The sequence below is a fragment of the Thamnophis elegans genome, chromosome 9, assembly GCF_009769535.1.
Source record: "Thamnophis elegans isolate rThaEle1 chromosome 9, rThaEle1.pri, whole genome shotgun sequence".
Classification (NCBI taxonomy): Eukaryota; Metazoa; Chordata; class Lepidosauria; order Squamata; family Colubridae; genus Thamnophis; species Thamnophis elegans.
This window is the reverse complement of record NC_045549.1, coordinates 42,093,520-42,112,739: the sequence shown is the minus strand read 5'-3', so window position 1 is coordinate 42,112,739 and position 19,220 is coordinate 42,093,520. Positions and strand designations below refer to the sequence as shown.

General features: G+C 45.6%; 1 protein-coding gene across 12 annotated transcripts in view; it reads left to right on the top strand.

The window, feature by feature from the left end:
* Window positions 1-19,220, top strand: part of KIAA1109 (KIAA1109 ortholog) — a 206,367-nt gene that overhangs the window by 6,488 nt on the left and 180,659 nt on the right. For all 12 annotated transcript variants that reach the window (XM_032224446.1, XM_032224439.1, XM_032224444.1 and 9 more), the window contains exons 2-3: window positions 17,959-18,085; window positions 18,968-19,084. In XM_032224446.1, coding sequence (XP_032080337.1) covers window positions 17,989-18,085; window positions 18,968-19,084 — 214 coding nt within the window. In that variant the 5' untranslated portion in view covers window positions 17,959-17,988. The remainder of the gene's footprint in view (window positions 1-17,958; window positions 18,086-18,967; window positions 19,085-19,220) is intronic.

Genomic DNA, 19,220 nt, shown 5'->3' with positions numbered 1-19,220 from the left:
TGAAAACATAGCTTTAATTAATGTACACTTAAAAAATTAACCCATTATTTTATTAAGGCTGAAAGTATCTTTATAAATATCATTTTAATCATTATATTTGGGCTGCTGTGAAAATATTATCATGTTAAGATATAAAGCAATTTAAAGCAGGTGTAAAACTATAAAATGAATTATACATTCCAGTGAGCGTCAATGTGAACAATTAATGAGTTGTTACTGATTTCTATACTCCAGTTATGATTCTCTCTTTGTATAATTTATCCAATTCTTTCCATTATGACTCTAACAGAATAAAATAAGTTTATTCTTAATCTGTGACATAGTGGAAGGATGCTTGTGTAAGTGAATAATACAATAGAATTCTTTATTGGCCAAGTGTCATCAAACACAAGGAATTTGTTTCTGGTGCATAAGATCACAGTGTACATATAAACAGAAAATAATAAATCATGGTCATAAAACATAGCTGCAATCATTAATCATATGTTACAAGCAACAATACAATCAAGATATGAAAAAGATAAAAGGGAGTATGGTTTTAACTTGGGAAGTTCAAAGTTGGATAAGATACTTATGGGAATAGAAGAAAGAATAATGAAGAAACTATATAGCTATCTATTAAGAATTAGGCTAGAAGAAGAAGTGGTTAAAGAAACAATGTTAAGTTGGGCAAAGAACTTTGGCTACAGGATGGAGTTAGAAAAGTGGCAACAATTATGGGAAAGGAACTATAAATTAACCATGCCAACAACTTACAAAGAAAACTTATACAAAATGTTTTATAGATGGCACATGTCACCGGAAAAATGAGCAAAGATATTTTAAGACAAGTCAGCAAAATGTTGGAAATGTCAACAAGCAACAGGTTCATATTATCATATGTGGTGAACATGTGCAGAAGCAAGGAAATATTGGACTAAAATAAGAGCATGGCTAGAGAAAATGTTACAACAAGAAATAGAATTTAGACCAGAGACATTTTTATTGGGTATTCTCCCAGAGAAACATAAGAAAGCGGATACCTATTTGATTATACATGTAACTACAGCAGCGAGAATTGTATTTGCCCATAATTGGAAGCTAAATAAGTTACCAACAGATGAAGAGATAATAAAATAAAATAGATTGTGCAGAGATGAACAGGTTGACATTGAAAATAAAGGATAAAGAGGAATCAGTGTACTTCAAGACATGGGAAAGATTTTATGATTGGCTAAAGAAAGGAAACTAGAAAAGAAAGTAAGGAGAAGATACAGAAACCAGATGATACACTATTAAATGAGAAAGGGGGGAAAGAGGGGAAAAACAGAAATGAAAGTACTAAATATATAAGTATATATTCAAGAGTGAGATATAAAGGGGAAAAAACATAGCATAGATTAGCGAAGGTAAGGGAATAAGAAATGATACTAAATTATATTTGAGTTTGCGGAAATGCCAACCCAAGAAAACATAAACTGAGATTTGCAAGAGACATCTATAACAACAGAAAAAGAAAGGGAGAGAGGAGGAGAGAATGAGATGAGGAGGAAAGGAAGAAAGAGATAAGGAGAGGAGGGTGGAAGGGAAAAAGAGAAGGAGAGAGTGTAGGAAGGGGAAGGGAAAGAGTAGGAGAAGGGGAGAGGTAAGGGAAGAAGGAAGGGGAAAGAGAAGAGGAAGGAAGGAAGTAGAGAAGGGAGAGAGGGAGAAAAAAAAGGGAAAATAAGGTGGTGTTACAACAGGCTGAAGGGATGGTAAATAAAGCAACCAAAACTGTATATTATAACCTATTAAATGGAATAACAAATGTATAAAATGACAAGTGTAAAGAAGAATAACAATTATGTGAATGTATACCATTGTAAGAGAATAAAAAATAAAAAACTTTTAAAAATTGATAAATAATAAGAAAACAACGAGGAAATAGGTAAGATGAGAAAAAAACCAGTGCTGTGGGGATTAAGTATTCAGTAGAGTGATGGCATGGGGGTGGCGCAGCGGAAACTAATAGATTTCTTAAGAACATAAAACATATACTATTATATTAGAATTTAATCTAGCATACTATTTTCAAGAACAATGTTGACAGGAGCTTCAAAATCCCCCCACCCCCTAGTTTGATAGGAATTGTGGAAATCGTTTTCTGAATATCCTGCTTAAGTTAATTTGAACTTTCCTGTCTCGTGGCAATTCTATTTTCTATGAATTCCCTTATTTTCTTTAAAATGCTTCCTGAGCTACTGTTGATGAGTATATCTAAAACTGACTTTGATTTTTCATATACCATAATCTTTTATTATAAATAAAAAAGAAATTGTTATAAATTAATGACATTTCATCTGCATTATCCCAAGCACATTAATAGTTATACTAATCTCAGGAGCTATGCTACGTTGATGAAATAGAGTTATTTAAAATTGGTATAAGAGAGTTACTAATTACATAAAAGCTTTTCATTATTTAGAACACAATAAGCTATGGGCAGCTTTGCACAAATTGTCCCAGCCCACCTGATCAGATTCATTAGGTCACTCTACACCAGGGGTAGTACCCCTGGTGTACCTACCGCCCACTTTTGTATTTCTGTTAGTAGTAACATTTTCTAACTGCCCATCGGTTCCACAGTAATGGGGAATTATAAAATAGGGAAATAACTTTATAAAATTTATAAAGCAGAGTTACAGCAAATCCCTACTGCCCACTATGAAAGCTGGAATGCCCACTAGTGGGCATTAGGGACCAGGTTGACTACCACTGCTCTACACCAATCAGGCAACAGTGAGACCACTTTATGGTGACAGAACTGGTTGTCAGTTGCTGCTTCACTTAGTAATCAAGAAAGAAACCACTCAACTCCATTTTGCAGAATTAAGAGTACTTTTACTGATTATAAGTAAATAGAAGCTAAGCAAAGCTGGATCTGAGCAAAAGCGCGCGAAAGCATTAGATATCAATACATGACCCATTCCCCTCCCCCTGGTAACCCCAGTCCATAGTCCAATTCAATATCTCCACAGCTGTCAGGTGGGAGACATCTTCAAAAATCATCATCAGGTTGGCATGCCGGACAGTTGGTCTTGGCGGGAAACTCCCCTCCTTGCCACATGCGCAGAACAACTCCCAATTAACAATCCTCCTGTACAGATTATTTCCCTCACCCAAATACCATGCCCTCCCTCCCCATTTCAATGGCAGCCGAAAAGCAAGCAGCAAAACAGAGGCTGACATCCGGCCCTCCTCCAGAAAAAGGACATCATCCCTGCAGAAACGAAAGAACACAGACAGACGAACAATATAACATAAAAGAGAAAAGGAAGGGAAAAAGGAGAAAATCGAGGTCAAGGCTTGTCTGGGTAGGCAGAGTAGAATTTACGGAGGAGTCGAGGGGCTTGCACATGGGACTTATCGACCCATTCAGCTTGAGAGGGAGGAAAGTGTTTCCATGAAACAAGATACTGAACGCGGTTTCTATGTTTCCTAGAGTCCAAAATTTCTTTAACCTCAAAATGCTGCTCACCCTCAATCAGAAGTGGGGCAGGTGGAGCTGCCAAAGGGCCACGCAATGGAAAAGTGCGTTCTGGCTTCAAAAGATTGACATGAAATACTGGGTATACACGGTTGAGATATTTAGGCAGTTCCAGATGTACGGACACAGGGTTAATGACTTTGACAATCGGGAACGGGCCAACATACTTGGGACCCAATTTCTTCGACTTTTGAGAGGTCTGGAGAAACTTGGTGGATAAATATACACGATCACCAACTTTATAATCCTTTGGTTTTGTTCTCTTTTTATCCGCTTGTCTCTTATGTGCTCGATGCGCTGCATCTAGCACCCAGTATGCCAAAGGCCACACCTCCCGGAGTTGGTCACTCCACTTGGAAAGGGACACCACTTGTGGTTTTTCTCGAGGTACTCGGGGATAGGCACAAAATCATGTCCATACACTATTTTGAAGGGCGTAAATCCTGTGCTACTGTGCACTGAGTTATTATACGCAACCTCAGCATGAGGCAATAATTCCACCCAATTATCTTGCTGGTAATTGATGAAACATCGGAGGTACTGTTTCAGCACCGAATTAGTCCTTTCACAGGCCCCATTAGTCTGAGGATGGTGGGCAGAGCTTAAGCCCTGGGCGGAGCCTATCAACTTCAAAAACTTCCAAAACAAAGAGGTAAATTGGACCCCCCTACCTGAGATGATGCAGTCTGGTACTCCATGTAGACGATATACATGTGTAGTGAACAACTTAGCTAAGAATTTAGCGGACGGGATCTTGGAACAAGGAATAAAATGAACCTGCTTGGAGAACAAGTTGGTAACGACCCAAATTACCGTATTTCCTTGACTTTCTGGCAATTCAACAATGAAATCAATAGATATCTCCTTCCACGGTGCCTCAGGATGGGCCACTGCTTGGAGCAGTCCTTGGGGTTTCCATGGCGGCCGCTTTGCTATAGTACATGTGGGGCAGCTAGCTACGTAAGATTCAGTGTCCTTTTTCAATGAGGGTCACCAAAATTGTCTTTTAATGAGATGCAGGGTTTTAACAAACCCCAAATGTCCAGCCAAGCGTGAGTCGTGAGCACGTTGAAGAACCAGACCCCTAATAGTTGCGGGAACATACAATTTAATTCCAATCCAAGCCAGGCCATCTTTCATGGTGCACTCATCTGCATGTTGGTAAAACCATTCATCAACTTTAAGGGCCTCCTTGAGTTTTGTAACGAGATCTTGTGTGACTTCCAAACTGGAACTGGTCTGGCTTCTGGTGACGATTGGAGCGGCGAGGCTTCTCGTTGGCATGACTGGTTGGACGACACTAAGCTTTGAGCTGTTCTATTGAGGAAGTCTTGACAAAGCATCAGCCATAAAATTCTTCCCTCCTGGGATATACTTCAAAGTGAAATTGAATCTATTGAAGTGTTGTGCCCATCTCATTTGTTTGGGGGACAACTTCCGGGGGGTCTTTAATGCCTCTAAATTTTTGTGATCAGTCCACACCTCAAAAGGGTGTTTAGCCCCCTCCAAAAAATGACGCCAGGCAATGTTCCCTCTAATTTTTTTTCAGTGTGTGCGGAAAAGTATAGTGTTTGAGCGACACATTTTCATTCCTGAGCACCTGAATTTTTTTCACAGATGTCACCCAAGACAACAACGAAATCAGTGTTATTTGAAACTCAAAGTTATGTTTATTCAAGGTACCCGCTTAATTAAAAGTGTTACATAATATATAACTATATAATATATATATAGCAAATTGAGGACTACTTGTATTCAAGTTCAATGGATGACTCTCTATGGGAAAAGGATCAAAACTTCCCTCTATCCACATTTTCCATACTATGAATTACTTTAAATGCTTTATACTTCCCCCACTTACTATCCAATAGTCTGCAGTGATATTAGCAAGTTATGAATAAATTACCCATTGATGTAGATTAGCAATTGGGGTACATAAACCTATTATTTATTGAGTTGCACGTATACAACATTTATATATTGGATGGCTGTAAACTATATTTAATCATTTGTTTTTATATGATGATCCAAGAAATGGAACCATTTGCTGTATCAATGCTATGGATGGTAACACCTAGCTGACCATGGCTGATCCCCCCAAAACTAGTAGACTCTTTACTGCTGCCAAAACAATCTACATGGAGGTTAGGCCAATTTGAACTTGCTAAAGAAATCTGATCAGTCACCTTTGAGAGGATGAACCAACAGAAAATAAAGTTGGCTTTCAATATATTAAATGGCTCGTTTAATATACAGCCCTTTCATATGCACATAGTATAATAATGCATGGAATGTGTGATGATTTCTAAGTACTAATTTTCAGATGTAAAAATACAAAGATGCAGAAAAGATGCGAACCAATACCGTAGCTTAGTTTTCTATTTCCTGAAAATTATCCCTTTCTTCTCTTGTGCCATTGGTAAAAAAACAGAAGACTAATTCAAAGCATTTAAAAAGAAAATACATAATGACAGCATGCAAGTGTCAGCAAAAGCCTCCCCCTGACAGATAAGGGAAAGAGGTATATGACCCTACACTTTCAGAATCAACCAGAAAGGAATCCCCTCCCAGACTAAACATGTGTGTGTGTGTACGTGTGTGTGTACCTGTGTGTGTGTGTGTTTCGCGCCTATACTTTGCAATAGATAAGTGCAACAGACCGATTGGGATCCTGAAATCCAACCACTTCCCCTAAGGCAGAGTGTTCTAATGTGCTTCCAGCAGCCCTGTTCACGATTATCACAAGGAAGCTCTGCTCCGTTAAGTGGAGATTACTTTCAGGAAAAGAATTTGCGGACTCGCTGCCTGCCTTATGCACTCAGAGCTTCAAAAAACAGTCCCGGATAGACGCCAATAAGCAACGGGGGCTGCAGGTTCTGGGAGATTGAAGCGCTCCGTTCTCCCCTCAGGGAAAGAGGAGGCAACCACCAGGAGCAGCCCCAGCGCCCCCCAGACCACACAGCAAAAAGGATGCGACGCGCCCATCCGAACTGAGGCACGAGCCGCCACCACCACAATCCCCTCTCCACTGCTGCCTCCCTCCCGTCCATCACACATTTCCTTCTGCGGAGGCCGAATCTACCCCCAAGACGCTCCCGCCTTTTATTCATGACTGCCTTTAAGTTGCTCGTGGTGATTGGCTGTGCCTGCTGAAAGACGGAACTGGCTTGGCAGCACAGCCACTCCTTGACAAGTTTGAACAGAATCCTGGGCCAAGGGGTTGCTAGTGGTGACGGCGGGGAAGGATTTTTACCTTCCGAGCTTGTCAATTCCTCTCAGTCCTGAATTGCATGGCGTCATTTTGGCTTCATTGCTCGCCCCAGCTGGGCAGTTTCGTTTTGGGGGAGGAAGGCGGCTGGTAGAACCGAGGATTTATCATGCTAAAAAACACTGAGCGGCAGTTGGAAACTGCTGCGCGGCATTTTCTTGACACGTGCGCGGCCGCTCAGCTGCGCACCTTAGAGGGAACAGTGACGCCAGGTCACCAAGGCCCACCTGACCGCAAAAGCCTTCTTTTCCCAAATAGCCTATCGTCTCTCAGTCTCTGTTAGTTTTCGAGAGGTATAAGCGCAGGGTTGCAACTTCCCATTAGCATTCGCCTGAAGTAGCACCGCCCCAACTTCAACATCACTAGCATCCACTTGGACACAAAAGGTGAATCCATGTCTGGGTGTTCAAAACTGGTTCAGCTGCAAAAAGCCGTTTTAACTTTTCGAACGCCGCTTGACATTCCATAGTCCAGTTTAAGGGTTTACCCAGTCTAGGTCTTGCCTCCCCCTTTGATTTTAGGAGGTTCGTAATGGGCAGGGCAATTTTGGCAAAGGAGGGAATAAATTGACGATAGAAATTAGCAAAACCTAAGAAATTTTGCAACTGTTTGCGTATGCGGGGAGCCGCCCATTCGGTGACTGCTTGGACCTTTGCTTAATTAATGTTAATTCAATAATTCAGGTTCCTCTTAGTGTCTACTATACTTACTATCACCACCCTAATAGCATATCTAGTATATCTTACTAGAACATGTAAAATTGTAGAAAATGTTTAAAGCTAATAAATTCTTCTAAAAGAATATTTTAGAAAGATGTTAAAAATTACCAAATCATAGAAGGAGAAATAGAAAATGGAAGAGATTACATAAGAAAGGGAAAAGTAAAAATAAAAAAACAAGAAAATATATTTAAAGAAGCAATTTCCAATCTTTGCTGCAGTAACAAAAATAGCAATTGCCACTTCCATCCTTCCATATTCCATATTCTAGTTCTTTCCCTGCACTAGATTATGTTTGCTATAGAGTGGTCCTACTAAATTAATATCAACAGAATGGCATTGACTAATATACTGTTTTATTAGAGAAGCAGTCCCTACATTTTTGGCACCAGGGTCTGGTTTCGTGGAAGACAATTTTTCTACAGACTGGGGGTGGTGGTGGCTTCGGTTTTACTCACTTGCCTGCTGTTTACCTCCAGCTGTGCAAGAGGCCACCTACAAAACTCTGTGGCTTGGAGGTTGAGAACCTCTGTATTGCAGGAGAAACTTCACAGTCCTACTTTACCTTGTTTGGAACATTAGTATTGTTTCTTGTTCACAAAAGTTTGTGCCATTAAAAATTCTGTTAATGTTTCATTTAGTACTGGATTCTTGGTGTCTGCTGCAGCAGGCTTTGAAGAAATGTGTACTTAACAATTGATTGTAGCATTTCCAGGGCGCTGCTCAGGAGAGTCCAAGAAAGGGTTAAATACAGCCAAACTGCCCAGAACTGAATTGAAACTTTAAGCCACGCCTCTGGTGCTGATTATCTTCAGGTGTTTTTTTTTTCAATTCAGCTAGCCCAGTGGATGCCCTTAGAGTTTCTCTTCATTTCTATTACTTGCTTGGACTCTATCTGTAAGTAGTCTGAATTTGATTGTATTGGAGCAGGCTTGGAGAGCAAAAGAACAAAGGTTTCTTTAATTGATTGAATTGGCCATTCTCTCCCTTCCAGTCCTCCCGGTGTCCTGGATACCTTAGGCACCATGGGGGGGGGGAAACACAGGCAGCTGTTGGGGGGGGCGCATGGGTTGGAGTACCGACGCCAGCGCTGCCGCAGCCACCCAGCTGCGTCCGTGCTTTTAAAGCTGGCATTCGGCATGGTTTCTCCGGGCGCTCATTACTCAGCCGGCTAGTTAAAGCGCAGGTGTGGCGGTAAAGGAATCTGCTTGCCATTTTTCCTGATCTGCTGGTTTTGCTTTCGATCTCCTCACACAAGCTGCAGCTGCCTGAAACCTGACTCATCGCAGGAACTGTGCGGAGTTATTGTTGTCCGGCCTGGCTGGCAATTTTCCTCTGGAGCCTTTCACTTGCAGTGGTGGAGATTTGAGACCCCCTGGGGCACAAATTGTTATTCCTACAGCTCAAATTGCTCGCACTTCGTTCTCACATTATCTTTGGTCCTTCGCCTTTCTGTGTCTCTCCAGTGAGCACTCTGGTCGATGGAGGGCCTTTGTGAGGTAGTGAGTGGGGGTGCCCCTTATCTATTGGATTGAGTTAGTGTCATGGCAAATCAGATTTCAGAGGAGCCTGTCCAGTCAGGGGTCTCCTCCAAGGCCTTTCATAGGCAGGCAGGCGTGGCTGCCAAGGAGGCTATTAGGGGTTCCAAACCCTAGCCAGGCCTGGGCCTAAGCAGGGAACGGGGCCTGATAAGGATGCCTTGCGCTGCCAGAAGGCCCTTGAAAAACACTTCTCCAAGGCCCAACAGCAGACCCAAGCCTTTCAACAAGTGTCTCCTGAGGAGCCCTCTTTGGGAGTCCCTCCTGCTCAAACCCATCCTATTTCTGACAATGATGAGGAAGGCCAGGAATTTTCCCCCATGGCTTCCTTGGCCATGGGAGTTTCCCCTGGTGTGTCTATGGTGGATCAGGCCAACCTGTTTGCATGTCCTTCGGACCTGAAGGAAGGGTCAGTCTTAGGACCCTTGGCACCGCAGGATCCGCACCCCAGGCCAGATCCCAGGGTGCATCCTGTTGAAGATCGGGGACCCGATCTCTCAGCGGAAATGCAGGAGGTCATTAATAGAGCCATTTCTCAAGGTATCGAGGCAGGCATGCAGCCGAGGGGCAAGCGCACTTGCAAGACCCGACATCTGCAGCCCCCAGTGGCTCCCAGGGCAGCTTCGGTCTCCCAAGAGCCTCAGTATCCACATTCTTCCATGGCATCTGAGGATTCAGAATGGGAGGAGGAGGGGGATATCTTACCCAGGCAGGAGGCTGAGTTCTCTGGGGACGAAGGTGGTACCTTCGAGAAGCCTTCTCTTTCTGGCCTGTTTAAACTGGCCAATTTCAAAACCATTTTTGATAAGGCTAAGATAGCAACCATATGGGGTCCAAGCCCCCAGTTCAGGCGCCCAATGAACCAGATGATCTTTCCAGGGACCTCTTTGAGGATCCTGTCTTGGCCCAGGAGATAGTACCTATCCCCAAGCTATTTCTTAATATGGTTCAGAAGCAATGGGCGCAGCCTGCCACCATGGCTACCCCCAATAGCAATGATAAGAAGTTATATACAGTTGATGCCAGTCTGGAGGACTTGCTTAAGCTCCCTCCTATTGATCCTTCTGTGGCGGCCCTTACCTTGACCTCCATCCTCCCGCCTGATTTATTGAAGGCCTTAAGGCGGAGGATAAGAAATCTGAGACTGCCTGTCATAAAACGCACCAGGCAGCCGCTTGGGCAATTAAAACTTCAGTTTCAGCTTCCTTTCTCTCCAGAGCTGCCCTCCTCTGGCTGAGGCAATTGTTAACTAGGATTCCGGCCAGGGATACTAAGTTAAGGCAGGATATTAATAAGATCATGGCGGCCACGGAGTATACTGCCAATGCCACCCTGAGCGCAGCCAAGTTTGCCTCCCGGGCTCTGGCATCCAATGTTGTTACCAGGCGCCTCTTGTGGCTTCGGCACTGGAATGTGGACATGCACTCCAAGTGGAAGCTGGTCTCTGCCTCCTTTAAGGGGGACAAGCTTTTCGGGGGAGGTCCTAGACCCGGTCCTAGTGGAGAACAAGGACAAGAAAAAGGTGATGCCATTGGTCACTAAGAGGTCTGACAGGAAGGGCCCCTACTCCTACAGGAGGCAGCCCTTTCGGAACGTGGAGCCGTCTACTAGCTCTGCTCCGCCCCATCGTTTAAATTAACTATTTTTATATTATTGTACTATTGTATTATTGCATTTTTAATGATTACAGTGGGGTATATATGAGGAGTGTGCTTGTTTGGTATACATGGGAGGACTGAGAGCGCGGCCTGGAGCCCCCACCACTGAGTGCATATGCAGAAGTGGATGGGGGCCCAGACCCACCTCCCATCCTAAAATGAATGATATGTGCAGCCTGCCGGGAAGAATGGGGGCCATGAGAGAAGGGGAAGGGTCTACAGGGATGGGGCGGGTCGGAGCATCTCGGTTATGACCGGGAGGGGCAGGTATGGCGGGAGCTGCAGCGCTAGCCATTACTGGGGAAGGAGGGCTCGCTACATCACAGCTATCCCTTGTTCCGGCCCTGCAAGCTCAACTCAAGGACCTGGTGACAAGGGAAGTCGGTGCCCTGGTCTCAGGTTGCTGTTGCTAAATGCCAGGTCTGTGATTCAAAAAGCTCCCCTCGTCCGGGACTTAATATTAGACAAGGGGGCAGACCTGGCATGTATTACTGAAACCTGGCTAGGCCACAAGGGAGGAGTCCCCCTCTCAGAAATGTGCCCAGAAGGGTTCCAGGTGCTCCACCAACCACGACACCAGTGAAGGGGTGGGGGAGTGGCAGTTATTATCCGAAGGTCATTAGTTCCTTGCAGGTTCCCTGCTCCAGAGATTGTGGGGTGTGAGTCTCTTCTCTTGAGGTTGGATCTAGGGGTTCAAGTGGGCTTCTTTTTGACGTACCTACCTCCCAGCTGCGTCACAACACCCCTGCCTGCATTTGTAGAGACTGTAGCCGGGTTGGCGGTTGAGTTCCCCAGACTAATTGTACTGGGGGACTTCAACCTTCCATCTCTAGGCGAACATTCTGATGGAGCTCAGGAATTCATGGCTTCCATGACAACCATGGACTTGACCCAGGTAATTCAGGGTCCGACTCATAGAGCGGGACACACGCTTGACCTCGTATTTCTCTCGGGGCATTTGAGACGTGATCTTGAACTAAGGGGAGTAGAGATCTCGCCCTTGTTATGGTCAGATCACTCCTTGCTGAGGCTTGACTTTAGGAAGCTACTCCCCCATCACAGGGAGGTGGAACCAATTAAATGGTTCTGCCCCATGCGCCTGATGGACCCGATGGGATTTCAGAAGGAGCTTGGAGAGATACCTGACTCCCTTGCCCACAATCCGACAGAGTCCTTGATTGCTGCCTGGAATACTGCAGCGACTGAGGTGCTGGATCAGATTGCGCCTTTGCGACCTCTCCGCGGCAGTGGATCCAGGAGGGCACCTTGGTTTACCGAGAAACTCCGGGAGATGAAGCGCCAAAAGAGACGCCTAGAGCGACGCTGAAGGGCTAACAACTCCGAATCTGACCGAACACTATTAAGAGTCTTTATTAGGACTTATTTAGTGGAGATACGGGTGGCAAAATGTGCATATTTTTCTGCTCTTATTGCATCCGCAGAATCTCGCCCGGCCGCCCTGTTTAGGATAACCCACTCCCTCCTGAAGGGTGAGGATGCGGGGGAACCCTTACAGGGGAGGGCTGAGGAGTTCGCTCAGTTTCTGTCGGACAAAATCACTCAGATTCGGACGGACCTTGACTCCACTTGGACAGTACCAGCGGAGATGCTGAGGGAGGGTCTTGATCAGATTTCTTGGAATGAGTTCCAGCTTGTCACCCCTGAGGAAGTGGACAAGGCCATGGGAGCGATGAGTGCCTCCACCTGTTTACTGGACCCGTGTCCCTCCTGGCTGGTCTCAACCAGCAGGGAAGTAACACGAGGCTGGCTCCAGATGATTACGAACGCGTCTCTGCAGGAGGGATCATTCCCACAACCTTTGAAGGAAGCAGTGGTGAGACCCCTCCTCAAGAGGCCTTCTCTGGACCCAGCTATTCTTAAAAACTATCGTCCGGTCTCCAACCTACCTTTTTTGGGGAAGGTTGTTGAGAAGGTGGTGGCCCTTCAACTCTGACGGACCTTGGGTGAAGCAGATTATCTAGATTCCTTTCAGTCTGGTTTCAGGCCTGGATACAGCACCGAAACCGTTTTGGTTGCACTGACCGATGATCTCTGGTGGGCCAGTGATGGAGGACATTCCTCTATCCTGGTGCTCCTTGACCTCTCAGCGGCCTTCGATACCATCGACCACAGTATCCTTTGCGACGGCTGGAAGAGGTGTGAGTGGGATGCACCGTTTTACAGGGGTTCTCCTCTTACCTCTCCGACAGGTCGCAGTCGGTGTTGGTTGGAGGGCAAAGGTTGACCCCTAGGCCCCTTAAATATGGTGTGCCGCAGGGCTCGGTCTTGTCCCCCCTCCTATTTAACATCTACATGAAGCCACTGGGTAAGATCATTCGTCGGCACGGGATATGCGGATGATACACAACTGTATCTCTCCTCCCCGTGCCAGCTCAGCGTAGCAGTGGACGTGATGTGCCAGTGCCTGGAAGCTGTCAGGATCTGGATGGGAGTGAACAAACATGCACTCAATCCTGACAAGACTGAGTGGCTGTGGATATTGCCACCGAAGGACAGTCCAGATAGTCCATCCCTAATCCTGGGGGGTGAAAATTTACACCCCTCAGAGAGGGTCCGCAACTTGGGGCTCCTCCTGGATCCACAGCTGACATTAGAACATCACCTGTCGGCCCTGACCAGGGGGGGCTTTGCCCAGGTTCGCCTGGTGCATCAGTTGCGGCCCTATTTGGATTGGGAGGCACTTCAAGCGGTCACTCATGCCCTCGTCACCTCAAAACCCGACTACTGTAATGCGCTCTACATGGGGCTGCCCCTGAAAAGTGTTCGGAGACTACAACTAGTCCAGAACGCAGCCGCGCGAGCGATACTGGGTGTACCAAGATACACCCACGTTACACCAATCCTCTGTGAGCTGCACTGGCTTCCTATTGGTCTCCGAACACGATTCAAGGTGCTGGTCATTACCTTTAAAGCCCTACATGGTTTAGGACCTGGATACCTGCGAGACCCCCTACTGCCGCATATCTCCCAATGGCCGGTAAGATCGCACAGGATGGCCCTTCTTCAGGTGCCATCAGCCAGGCAATGTCGGCTGGCGGCTCCCCGGAGGAGGGCCTTCTCTGTAGCCGCTCCGACCCTATGGAATGAACTACTCCCAGAGATCCGGACCCTGCCCACTCTCATGGCCTTCTGAAAGGCTATCAAAACCTGGCTATTCCGGCAGGCCTGGGGCTGTTGACCTCATGATTGAGGACCAGCCCCGACCAGATTGGGTACATGATGAGGTTTTTAATCTGTCTCCTTTATTTTTAACTCTTTATTTTTTTTAATGATTTGTTTTTTGCAGTAAGCCGCCCAGAGTTCTCCGGGATTGGGCGGCCTATAAATCTATTCAATACATTACAATACAATCGTCCGTACTCCCAGCAGGTGGACCGCTCCCAGGACCGTCAGTCCTTTTGTGACAGGGGTTGCCAGCAGCACTACTCCAAACATCCCTTTTAGGGGGGGGTCTGGTTCCCGTCCCTTCAGGAGATACAAATGACTATCACAGCTCTGCTCCCATAGGGGGGCGCCTCCAGTTGTACAGCGCCCAGTGGGAGCAGACCATGTCGGATCAGTGGGTCCTGCAAACAATCAGACTAGGACTCACCCTGGAATTCCTCTCCCTTCCCCCCGCCACTTCACCAAGTGCCCGGTTCCATCGTGCCCGGTATAAAGGGCTCTTATGGAACAGGAGATCAGGCATCTCAGGGATATCAGGGCCATAGAGCTGGTTCCAACAGGCCAGGAGGGGACAGGTTTTACTCAATCCTGTTCCTGGTCTCCGAAAATTCAGGGGGGGGGGTCAGGGGAATCTTGGATCTAAAAAGGCTAAATTATCACATCACTTACCGGAGGTTCAAGATGCAGTCCCTGCAGTCCATTCTGGGATGCATCAGACCAGGAGACATCTTGACCTCCATAGATCTCAAGGAGGCCTACCTCCACGTTCCTATTTGTAAAGCCCACCATCGCTACCTCAGGTTTGCTTAAGCCGGCCGCCATTACCAGTATTGAACCCTGCTGTTCGGCCTGTCTTTGGCACCCAGGACGTTTACAAAGATACTGTGGCAGCCTTCTGCTTCAGATCCCATACAGTGAGACTGCACTACTATCTGGACGATGTCCTCATTCAATCGTCATCAGCCCAGCAGGTGCTTTTGGACCTGGAACACGCCATCCAAGTGCTTCAAGCTCACGGGTTTTCCATAAACATGGAAAAGAGTCATCTGCAACCGACGACCAGGCTACAACATCTAGATGCTGTCATCGACACCATCGCCTGCCAGGTCTTCCTGTCGCCGGAGAGTGTGGCGAACCTCAGGGAGAAGGTCGCACATGTGCAACAGCTTCCTCAGGCCAGGGTTGTTCAGCTTTCGCAGCTCCTCGGCAAGATGATTTCATGCCTGTCCATTGTCCCTTGGGCAAGACTCCATTCCCGGCCGCTTCAGTGGCTCCTGCTCCCTTACCAGAGGGCCAACGAGAGCAGCTTGATGAAGCTCGTTCCAGTTTCTGCCGAGGTATGTCGGTCGCTCAAGTGGTGAATGTCTCCAGCTCTGTCGAAGGGATCCCCAAGGAGCCAACATGTCTCACCGTTAGGACGGATGCCAGCCTGTTCGGTTGGGGGGGCATTTTCAGAACCAGCTGGCTCAGGGCAGGTGGTCCCCAACCGAGGCCGCTCACAGTATCAATTGGCTGGAGCTGAGGGTGGTCAGGCTGGCCCTGCTTCACTTCCAGATCGGCATTCGGGAATGTCACGTGAGGGTGTTGACGGACAACGTTTCAACGAAGGCACATATAAACCACCAGGGAGGTATGCGCTCCAGATCCTTGATGTTGGAGGCCGATCTACTGGGTCGGTGGGCAGAGAAGCACCTTCTCTCCGTTCAAGTGGAACACATTTCTGGCACGACCAACACCCAAGCGGACTGGTTGAGCAGGGCCACAGTTGACCACTTGGAGTGGCGCCTGCATCCTCATCTGTTCCAGCGATTGTCCCAGAGTTTCAGGTGTCCACAGGTAGACCTGTTCGCCACCGCAGCCAATTCTCACCTCCCCAGGTTTTTCAAGAGGTTCCACGACCCATGTGCAGAAGGCATCAATGCTCTACACTCCCCTTGGCCGAGGGGCCTGATCTACGCATTCCCGCCATTACCCCTTCTTCCCAGAGTCATCAGGAAGATCCTGTCAGAGGCAGTAGAGGTCCTGTTGGTGGCGCCGTTTTGGCCCAGGAGAACCTGGTTCATGGACCTGGTGAGTCTCTCCGTCAAGCCCCCTTGGCGGATTCCTCCGCAGGAGATCTCTCTCAGCCAGGGGAATCTTAAACATCTGGAACCCCAGTGGCTTCAACTAGCCGTCTGGCACTTGAGAGGGATCTCCTGAGCAGGGGCAGCTTTTTGACCAAGGTGATCTGTACCATCCAAGCGTCTCAGTGTCCCTCCACGACCCGGATCTACGACGCTACCTGGAGGGCCTTCGTCAGATGGTGCTCTGCCTGCGGCCTATCAGCCTCCTCGGCTTCGGTTCCTGTCATCCTGGACTTCCTGCAAGATGGCCTTGACAAGGGACTGGCGCCCAATATTCTTCGCCGTCAGGTAGCAGCTCTTTCCACCACACTGGCTCCTGACGGGCAGGCTTCTCTTGGTCATCATCCTACCATCCGCAGTTTCCTCGGGGGCTACCAACTTGAGCCCTCCAACGGTGCACATATATCCGACTTGGGACCTTACCGTTGTCTTGCGTGCTCTCACAGAGCCTCTGTTTGAGCCTATCTGGACGATCAGCATGAAACACCTTACATTTAAAACTGCCTTTCTGATTGCCATCACTTCTGCTAGGCGTATCTCTGAACTGGCTGCCCTGTCTGTCCGGGAGGACTTGTGCTTGATTTTACAGGACAGGGTGATACTTTGCCTGGATCCATCGTTCATCCCTAAGATAAACTCCTGGTTTCACCGGGCTCAGGAGGTAATTCTCCCTGATTTCTGTCCACATCCCAGGCATCCCAGGGAGAAGTGATGGCACAAGCTGGATGTCCGTAGGGCGCTTCGCAGATATATCAAGTGTACGGCCAGTTTTCGTCGTTCTGAATCACTCTTCATCTCTTTCCAACCGTCTTCCCAGGGCAGGAAGGTGTCTTCCTCTACAATTGGTGGGTGGAGGGCCTGCATCGCCCTCACTCATGTCCTGCAATCTAAACCTGTGCCTAGTTGTATCACGGCACATTCTACTAGGAGCGCTGCCACCACGGCAGCCTGGGCGACCAGGACTCCGATTGAGGAAATTTGAAGGCTGCCACCTGGACTTCTCTATCTCTGTTCGTATGGAATTATAAGTTGGACAAGTTTGCTTCAGTGGAAAGGGCCTTTGGGAGGCGTGTGCTTCAGGGCATTCATACCAGCGGAGAGACCCTGACTGCTGCAGCTTCCCACCCTAGTGACATTTAGCTTGGGTATGTCCCTTGCTTGGACTGTCCTGAGCAGCGCCCTGGAAAAGGACCATTGACTTACCTGAAGGGTTGTTTTCAGGGCGCTGCGAAGGAGAGTCCACCCCACCCAGGGGGTCTAGCTCTGCTGTTCTCAGTTTTCAAAGTTGGCAGTTCCTGTTCGACTTGTTATTGTTGAGAGTGATTTTGATTCGTTGTTGGACTCAGCGTGCAACAGTTCCACGTCTTCATTGAAAAAATCTGAAGATAGTCAGCACCAGAGGCGTGGCTTAAAGTTTCAATTCAGTTCTGGGCAGTTTGGCTGTATTTAACCCTTGCTTGGACTCTCCTTCGCAGTGCCCTGAAAACGACCCTTCAGGTAAATCAATGGTCCTTTTAATTGAAAAGCATAGTTTTTGGAAGTGATTTTTGTTTGGGTATGTCAAGGTCTAAAAGAATGTTTTGACCCCAGTCTTGATCAGAGACTAACAGTTGTATTTTAAAAATGAAAATAAAGATATTTAAATATGAAAGGTGATCACATATTTAATGTAATATGTATATAGCAAGAAAATTATTTTCACCTTGTTACTAACTCTTTACTTCAATAAGCTATCATTCCGTTTCTTGCTGTTTAGCGTATATTCCACTATCACAAAAGCTGTCCCTATGAATCCTACTGAATGAAATAGCATTTCTGTCATCCTATAGATGCTGCTTAAAGGCCATAACATTAATTTTGTGTGTTAATTTTGTGGTTGATCTCTGTTACATATATCTCAAACAAATCACTTCAACAGCACTTTTCAAAATGATACACCCATTTGTTTTTTCTCTTTACAGTCATCTAGACCCTGCTGAAAGATTCTAAGAATGGACAGAAATAATAATGTTAGCATTGTTCCCAGTATCACTCAGTTGGAAAATTTCCTCACTGAACATAACTCAAATGTTGTTTGGCTCCTTGTTGGTATGTAATGTTTGGTTTGTAAAAATATTTCTTATGTTTTCAAATATTATATCTAATTATTTTCTCATTTGACATTAAATGTTTGGCAGCAGCTATACGTTACATGTTTGTTTTAGAAAACATTGATTTTATTCTGGGTAATTTTAAACAGAACTTAATTACTAATCTCAAAACTGGAGTTAGTGGAATGTTAAATACAGTTTCATGTAGCTTCTTAATTTTCCATCTTTAAGTTTATTTAAGTTCTTTTTATATCAGCTTGAAATTTAAACATTAAAATACCTTTTGCTTCATATTTTCTCTTTATATACATTTTATTGACTTGTAATAGCTTAAATAGTTATATTTATATGTATATAATATACCATTTATTGGATCATGTATAGTGCACAATATAGAACATAGTCAATATGTAGGCAAAAAAAATAATACAGCATTTGAAATGTAGTGTTATCTGCGGTAATCTGGTTAGAATAAAGCCTCCGTTAAGGCAGTCAAGCGATTTAAAACATATAATTACCAATTGACATTGCTATTTCAAAATAATACCATATAGCTTTATGTGGAACTGTTTTATAAAGCTATTTTACACACGAGATTGGGGCAAGGAGGGGAGATAATGATGTATGTCCTCAGCCACTGTATGCCAGTGAGAATATTTGGAATTTTAGGAATAGAGCAGCCTTGCAAAATGGCTACCGTATAGCTGGTTACAAGAACCCATTTACCATTAAATAATTTGGTAATATTGCTTCCCATTGAGTCTGTGGTAGTCCATATCTCTTTCATTTCCAAAGAGTTTCTGTGTTACAAATATATAACTTCCGTGTTTTTGAAAAAATAATTTCCATTGCTCTAAATGTATTAATATTTGTTTTGCAGCTACAATTTTGTCCTGTGCCTGGATTATTTACCTAACTTATTACAATTCCCGAAACATTGGTTTCATTTTAACATTGATCCTTAACAGATTACATAAAAATGGCTATATCCATATTGGTAAGTGATCTTGATTTAAATATGAAATACCAGTATATTCGGAATCACATTCGTAATATTATATTGATAAAAAGTCAGCAGTGTTACATATTTTTACATATTTTATGTAATATGTTACATATTGATTTCAGCAAGA